The sequence below is a fragment of the Lepidochelys olivacea genome, assembly GCF_965140295.1.
Source record: "Lepidochelys olivacea isolate rLepOli2 genome assembly, chromosome: 11".
NCBI classification, from domain to species: domain Eukaryota; kingdom Metazoa; phylum Chordata; order Testudines; family Cheloniidae; genus Lepidochelys; species Lepidochelys olivacea.
Genome location: NC_140421.1, coordinates 52,912,329 through 52,920,945, shown reverse-complemented (window position 1 = coordinate 52,920,945; position 8,617 = coordinate 52,912,329). Strand labels below are relative to the sequence as shown.

The following is an 8,617-nucleotide window of genomic DNA, read 5'->3' as shown; positions in this document are numbered from 1 at the left end:
CTCCATCTCCTCCTCCAAATGTATCCTTCTCTGGGAATGTGTTTTCCCCAGTGTATTCTTCTTCTTCTTTTCAGCCTCAATCTTCCCCCACAACTAACAAAACCCCAAACCAAAACAAAAATACAAAACCCCACCATTCCAGCCCCACAAGTGTGCTCAGTAAAGGCCATGTAGCCTGGAACTGTATTAGCTGCTCCAAGGAATCTCTGTTGGTGCGGGTACCTGGTGTAAGGATAGCCAGGGAGAAGCTGAAGCTATCCAGCACAGAGCACCCATAAGTGGCCCTAGTGTCCTGGGAATCCACCGGGTTTGGCAGTAGTGGGTCCTGCAGCTCATTTCATGACTGGGAAGAAACCTGGCCTCCAGGACCACAAGCAGGGAGGAAGTGCTGGATGGATCCTCCTGGAGATCTCCTGACAGTGTGGCGTTCTCCAGGGTTTACCTCAGGAGGTGGGGATCTGACCGTGGCAAGAAAATAATTACAGTCAGCTGTCAACATCCATACGAGAATAGGAGATTCCTTCTATGGGTATCTATCTTCCTCTTTCCCCTGTACAAATGGGATCTCCCTCTCTCTTGTCCTTCAGACTGTGTCCCTTACTCCTCACTTTTGTACACACTCTGCTTCCCATTAACCCCACTAAGTATCTCCTTGTAGGAGAGCAGAGGCCAGTAATTTCTCCCCCCCAACTTCTACTCCAAACCCTCCAGGAACTGTTCCATTCCAACATTCACCTCTTTCTAAAAGGTGTCGCTCTGAAGAACAGGCTGCACTGTGTTTGAAGCCAGGCTGACTCAGTGGGTGCACTCAAAAGGAAAGTTCCCCTTTGCTGGTGAACATGCTTGGAGATTTCTCAGTTGCTAGTCTCCAGGGGGGAAACCCAAATAGCATAGAACAGTGCTAAAAAGAAACAGCTTACCATATGCACAGCTGCCACCTTACACTGAAAAGTCATCAGAGCTTGCCTTTAAATCAGCACTTCCCAGACAGAATTATAGGGAGACTCCAGGAGGCTCTAGAGTGTAAATTAAATTTTAAAATGAGAATGTTTCTGTTTTTCAATAAAGAGAAGCCTAACACCTAATTAAATACCATTAGGCCATCTTGCTCATTCAGGAAGACAAACTCATCCTAGAGAGAGAGAAGATGAGCCATGCCTATTAAACTTATAAACCAAACTGGGACCAGGATTATGTTAGCACTAAGAGGGCTCTACTGAGCAAGTCTCTAATTGTCACCAATAAAATACAGGGGGAGGATTCTGCTAGATTCCCAGCCACATCTCTCCATCTCAGTCCCAGCCTCATATTGGGCTTGCTTTGGTGCTTTTTGCTACTAGCAAGATAAACCCAACACATTAGTAGATACATTCACAAAACAGTGGTCAGAGCCACGGGAGAGGTGGATAAAGTCCAAGGTCTTTGGCTGCCTTGTAGAGGGGTGGATCTCCCCTTTAGCACAATGGACTTACATGGCTGGAGGAGGTTTATGTTACACCTGCATAGTTGAAGCTAAGTACTTGAAATGTATCGTTGTAAATATCTAGACCATCAAGGAAAGGCAACATAGTATGACACATTTCAGGCTCTCTGCACCATACTGAAGCAAGTAGAGGATTTTCAGCCACAGTGCTCAGGTAGCTGAAGGTTCACAATCTCGCTCTCTCTTTTTTTTTTTTTTTTTTTTTTTTAATTAAAGGGACATATCTTGTCGCAACTTAAACCCATGTAACCCTCTTGGGCTTTATGAAACAAAGCAGCTAATAGATTGGTGATGATGCCCCACACGTGAGTAGATTATCCTTGTGAAGGAATGTACTACTCCTTTAAGGGACAGCCTGGGGTGTAATCAAGGAGACCCTGCTCCACCCTATGGCTGGGCTATATAAACAGAAAAACTGAGCAAGAGAGAGGGAAGTAGAAACTGTGCAGATGATAGCAGGTGTTTGTTTTCTCCTCTCAGGCACGTCAGTGTCCTGGAACCTAACTAAAGGCTTTGTTTATGGATTTAAGTTTAGGAGCTGAAGCAGGTTCTGAGGTGAGGACCTTATGGGCAGGTTTTAATTGAATTACTCCCATCCTGAAGCCTTGATAAAAGAACTTTTTTTTGTTAGTGTGTGTTAGCTCCCCTCTGGGTGTTAAAACAAACCTATTGACTCCCCCCCCCGCCAATCAGGGGAAATTAAGGGGGGCACTGCTGCAGTGCCAAACTGAGCCACAAGGTGATGTACAGGGACTGCCTGCACCTCCACAATGATATAGTCACATAGCTCACTGTGAACATTAATACGTTCACTGCGGGAAAAACATACAATTCAGTACAGTTGAATTTTTCCTGCACTTTACCTGTTTTCTTGATATTTTTCAGTAGATCAAGTAGGGTGGCTGCTTCAAACACCTCCCCCTGCACCCCCAGGAGAGAAGAGCAACAACATCCTGAGATACACATGAATGTTTTAATGACTAGCTCAAAAAGAACATTAAAACAAACCTTTAAAGCCTCCAAATATCGCTAAGATCATGAACTTGAGAATTTATGAATGTTTATCTAGGTACTTATAACCCCCATTAGCCACTTGGTTTCTGAGCACTTTACAAAACACTGGAATTTATCCTCATGGCTCTCCTGTGAGATAGGTCAGTACTATCCCCATTTTAGAGGAGCACTGTGACGGAGTTGAAAGGGACATCTCAAGGTCACACACTCAGTCTTTGTGAGAGCTGGGAGTAGAACCCAGATCTCCTAAGCCCCAGGCCTGTGCTTTGCTACTAGAGCATCCTTCCTCCCTTAACAAAGGCTTGTATACTATTTTATCCTCTGTTTCATTTATTTTTTTCAACAATTTCAGGTTTTGGAAATATATGAATTTCGTGTACAGTGCACTCGACATACTATGCTGTGCCAAGCTTTTAAATAAAAATATTTTTCAGCTAGCAATGTTTGTTTGGTTCATTTTAACCACTTTATGAAAACAGTACATGTCACAAAAAAACAGACAGGTGGGTGCACCTGTTCTTCAGGGGGAGGTTGAGGTCCTTTGGTCTAAAGGGTGCAGTTCCCCACTATTATTACCAAGCTGCTTCAAAGAGGTGTTCTTCTCTTTCCCCCCAACCTCTAGAGAAGTGTTTGCATAGAGTGAAATCTTCCCAGCCCTCTCCATGCCCACAGAAGAGCCAAACCTCAGCAGAACCACAGTGTGGTGATAGTAAGATAAATACGGTTGAAGAGGAGGAACATAAGAACGGCCTTACCGGGTCAGACCAATGGTCCATCTAGCCTAATACCCTGACTTCTGACAGCAGCCAATGCCATGTGCTTCAGAGGGAATATACAGAACAGGGCAATCATTGAGTGATCCATCCCGTCATCCACTCCCAGCTTCTGGTTGAGGTTTGCAGGAGGTTTCCCCTTAATGAGTATGGAAGAGCTATAGATTCCCAAGGTCTTCCCCTTCTGCTGCTCCCACATGCCCCAAAAATTAAGCAATCAGAAGAAAAAAGCGAATTAAATTTGTCCTGCCAAGATAAACTTCACTGTGCCAACACACACTGCTACTGGACACACTGGCTCAAATATATTCATTAGTTAGGAATTCGCAGTTAAAAGGACTAGAACCAGACTTTGAAGATACCCCCAATAAACCCATTTAAGCAGCCAAGATACAAATATTCAGAAAGTTATGAAAATGTGGTTACTAGTGGCAGCAGAGTAACTTTTTACTTTATCTCTTGGCCTGCAGTGAGAACTTGCATAACTCAAACCTCACCCCTCCATCTATACTGGGCTGTTTGGGATGCACTGACCCCTTATAGATCATCCCACTATTAGCTCTTCATTATTATAAGACTTGGGTGATTTGCTCCTACATTCTGCTCCCTCTCACAAACAGATTTTGATTTGAGACACTGCTTTCTTTACCTTTCACCTCATATACATTAGGGCAACACAAAATCTTTCATGGGAGAACCTTGCCAAAGCTGTTTAGGACTGATTTTTTTAACTCAGATTATCATCAGGTATGTGGCCAATGTGTGATTACACAAAATGGGAAATTTAATAAAAAATTCAGACAGGTTACTTTAAACACATTATAGATATTTTATATTTTTCTTACTGCACTTTTACAATTTTCACAAATATCAAAACCCATGTGCACAAGTTCATTTTGCAACAGGGAACGAATGTACAGTTCCAAAAGAGCAGGCATTTCAGAAAAACAATTTGGAAGTGTAAACACAATATGTAAGATCTCCACCTCATGATGGAGGTGCTGTTCAATACAAGTTGAGGTAACACCATATTGCATTAACTCTCCGTATAAATGTTTTCGCTTAGCTGAGAAGATTTAACACCTTTAGCCTGTCACCCGTTCAGTTCTCTATTCCCAAAATGTTATACAAACATACAATAAATAGATTTCTGATTTTAAAGGACACTTCAACGAGTCATGAGAATTTACAATACAGTACATTTAAGTTCAAGTGCAAAACGTAACTAGTGGCTAGTTATTAACATTTATTTGTATCTCTTTGTGGTGCTGGTCCCAGGCACCAATGCGTGCGCTCTCCCTCAGCCGCATACGCCTTGCTAAGGGATATGCGAGGATAGCAGGGAAGGCCTCAGTTCATCCAACTGGGGATCCAAGGGTCTGGAATTTCCACCCACCGCTTCATTCTAAACCATCATTCTCCTCTTCCTCCCTCACACCCAGCTGTCTCATGCCACAGGCTGTGCACTGAAGTCAAGTGAGGCAGCATCCACCTTCTACAAGGAAGCCTGCTGAGCATGTGTCAGATTCCACGACAGGCTGAACATCGGCAGTTCCTAGTCACGTCAATGGAAGCTACATGGGCTCAGCTCCTCTCAGGATCAGTTCACTGACATGAGACACTGGGCCAAACACTATCCTGACTTATACCCCATGCCAGCCCATTGATTTCAACCTTGAACCCAAGTTTTCCTCTCAGCAGCAATCTGTGTTATGAACCAGCCACTGGGCTGGCTACAGTTAACATTGAAAAGCGTGACTAGACATAACTCAAAATCTTCCAGTGTCTGACACTGCCTGTGTAAAACAAGTCTCTAAAGATATGGTCATTTAATCATGTTTCTTTATTTTGGAGGGTTTTGCTCATTGAAACTCCTGTGAACAGTATCTCCCCCCCTACACCCAATCATTATGATTTATATGCAGTTCCCTCCTCAGGCACTTGAAGCTCTTATCTTCTATACATAACCATAGTAGGAATACTTAGTTCAACAATATTTAATGTGATGAAATTAAAAAAAATAAAAAGATGTTTCCAGTGGACACTCTCAATCAATCTCAAACTGCCCAATCTTGATCGAGGTCTGTGGACTTGGGCATAATATCAAACCTAAAATTACACACACATGCTCTTAGCAAACACCCTGTTTAGTGAAGGGCTGTAAGCATACTGAGTTGATTTAACCTCACCTCCATTTGCTTCTTTCTAAAATGCCCTTTTCAAAAGTTTATGCCTTGCTAAACTAAACCTACCTCTCAGAAGAGCGTTAATGGCAGCTTCACTATTCAAAGATTCCGCTCTGGGTCAGTTAATCCATCACCACATTATAAAAACATTCTTGCTGAAGCTATTCAAGGTTTTTGAGAAGTCTTTGCAAAAGACTAAGCTGCACCTTTATGTATTTACTTTGTCTAGTGTCTCTTAGTTGTTTAACTTCTTTAGGGAAATGCAATTTTTCTCCTAAAAAGAAAGACAGTAGTGTTTTCTTCTCCAGTTTAGTTTCTCTGTGGTAAAAAATTAAATTTAAACTAATTGATTAAATAGGGGAAATCACATCAAGTGACCCAGTGTTTTTTCTTCGCATTACACAACTATCAGTATAAGCTCCCCTTTCTCTACAGATTGCAAAGAATTTCATAACATTTGACCAAACTTTAGCAAAGCAACTGAGAATTTCTAAGGCAGCGAGATTCAGTCCCATTTCCTCTGCCAAGCCTTCCAGACCTTTAGCTTCCCCTGCAATGTTGCTACTGTATATTGTCACATGAATGGTCTTAAATATTTAAAAGCTTGTGCAGCATCATGTGACGTGCCTGATTTCAAGATGTGCTGAGCGCCTGTAGTTCCTAGTCACTTAAGGTGAAGGGCTCTTTTGAGCTCTTGTTCCACCATTTCCCAGCAGAGCAGCACGATTTCATGCAGTGGATTTGATAAGATGAAGTCATCTTTGTGCCCTGCAGCAGCAGATAGAGCATTACTGACCAAGAGAAGCTGATCCAACACTAGGGGGCTCTGGGTCAGTTTGGGAGTTGAGTGTCGCTGCAGGTATTGAACAATCTCTGGATTCATCAGTGTTTCTCAGATTTGGGGGCTGTTCTGTTGGACTGGCTGCTGGAGCACTCTGATTCTCACTGGCTTTCTAAAGAGAGAGAAAACACATGCAAATGTAAGTGTATACTCTCAATACACTGCCCTAGGGGAAAATGCATTCAGACACATTCAGAAAGTGTTCTTACACTGAATGCATGCAACACAGCAAGTGAACATAAAGCAGGAAAGCAATAAAATAGTAATGTTATCTGCATATGAATGTAACAAGCAGAAAACAACTTACCTTCCATTTCTTTTCCTAACTGCACTTCCACAAGAAGCATGCAAAAAACAAACTTGCTATGTTTTAAGACAAAAACTATCAATAGAATTCTACTGTATACAGACAACAATCATCATCATGACTGCACTGTTTACTAAAACATACTTCATGCTCCCTTCTGCAAATCCACCTATATTTCCTTAACATTTTTTCTAAGATATTTCTCAGTCCCACTGAGTGGCAGCACTTTTGCAGTAAAAGCACACAAATTTCATCCAATTTACTTAGCAATAGGCTTTTTCTTAGTAATAATAGCTAGGTCAGCGATTCAAGCAGGCAATTCTCTGGTTCAAGCAAGAAGAAAATAGTTGAGAACAATTTTCTGAAAGGCTCAGTGCAAATTTTTAAAAGCTGTTTCCCAGATTATGTGATCTTATTTTAAAGACATATGCTAGCTGCATTCCCTGAGGGCCAAAGACAAAACAAGTCTTGTACAATATTAGTACTACAACATCTTCTAACCTCACGATTTATCTTGGAAGATTTGTTTTGTATCAAGTAATTAGAATGGTGAGCATGCTCCTTTCCCTGAAGGATTACTATAAGCAAGCAGTAATGTGAAATGAGGAGGCACCAAAGTTTTTCTGTCGTTAATCCCCTCTTCTATGCTCTTAAAGTTTCTCCTCCAAATGACCAAGTTTCATGTGAATTCTTTTAGGAATGCTATTTAAAATGTTTAACAAGATAGCTAGGCAGCCTTTTCTGGGTTTAGTGTTTTGTTAAATTCAGGCTAAAAGAACAAGGTGAAATAAAGCAACAGCAATGCATAGGGAGTTCATTTTTTAATTTTTAGAATTAAAATGTGGGTGTGTTCTGCAAAAGCAGGCAATTTCTCCAAGGAGCTGAAATGATTAAATATATCTCTAGCTTTATGGAACTGAGATGCACCACGTGTGCATCTTCAAATGGAGGGTGTGGAATACTGCTTCATTCTGGTTAGTTTAAAAACATTAGTTTTTAAATACCAAATTTTTACATACAAATGCAGTGGGGAAAGAAGCTATGCTTTCTTGTTGTGGTAGGGTTGAATGCTCATTGGCCAGATGCAGAACAGCAGACTGCCTTGATAAAAGTGCAACCAGCCAGGGAGGGAGGAAACATTAAGAGTCATATTTAGCCTAACTTTAAAATCTGGGATTTGGTTGAGCAGAAATAGGGTTTTTGATGTTTGACCCTAAAAACACAGGCCTTAATGAAAGACAGAGGGGCATTGCATGGATGCAAAGATATACCAGTGCAGATCCAACTGCAGGATTGGGGCCTTAATAAAACTACCCCATGGAACCAATTTTCGTTGTTCCCATAAATACTAAGAATCCTATCTACTAAGGAATGGTTCTCAATTCTATCAGTCACGTGTGGAATAGATAATGCAATGCCCAAAATTCAATAGTATTAATAAAAAGGCTCCATGAATGGCTGCATGAAGTTATGAGAAAGGGAAAGAGGTTATTAAGAGAACATGTTTCTGAAGATGGCAGAGAGTTATCGGAGGCAATAAAAGACTTGAGAGCACTTCATAATTGCCCAAGTCATTTACTGAGACTATCTCCAACACTATGAACATTTGTTGATTCTCTCTCCTAGAGCTTACCATGAACTATAAACCAGCTTTCTTGCCCTGGGAGGTATGGCAGATTGTGTGTGACTGCCATTCTCCAATTTATGCCAACAACAGGGCTGGGCTTATATTGATAATTGCTTAAGAGAAGACTGATGGAAAACTGCTTGGGAGAGTGGTATGTGTAGAGAGTGTAACACGACAGCATTGTGTCAATGAGGATTTCATGGTCATTCAAAAGGAGACATTTGATTTTTCCGAGATGTGTGTGTCTGAAATTCTTCTTGTATAAACAGACATTCAAGAGTCATTTCAATATGGTTGCTCACTCTCCCTGAGGCATGCAAGTTAGTCTCATTAAAGCTAATGGAAACTCAGCATGCATATTGAGAAGGGAACATATGCGTAGGGAT

General features: G+C 41.4%; 1 protein-coding gene across 2 annotated transcripts in view; it reads right to left on the bottom strand.

The window, feature by feature from the left end:
• Nucleotides 1-4,085: 4,085 nt before the first annotated feature.
• Nucleotides 4,086-8,617, bottom strand: part of MFSD6 (major facilitator superfamily domain containing 6) — a 40,665-nt gene continuing 36,133 nt past the window's right edge. The window contains exons 7-8 of one of the 2 annotated variants that reach the window (XM_084643993.1): nt 6,605-6,623; nt 6,266-6,409 (exon numbers count right to left, since the gene is read on the bottom strand). In XM_084643993.1, the coding sequence (XP_084500119.1) occupies nt 6,399-6,409; nt 6,605-6,623 (30 nt within the window). In that variant the 3' untranslated portion in view covers nt 6,266-6,398. Of the gene's footprint in view, nt 6,410-6,604; nt 6,624-8,617 lie in introns of both variants that reach the window. The other variant, XM_084643992.1, reaches the window with a different exon arrangement.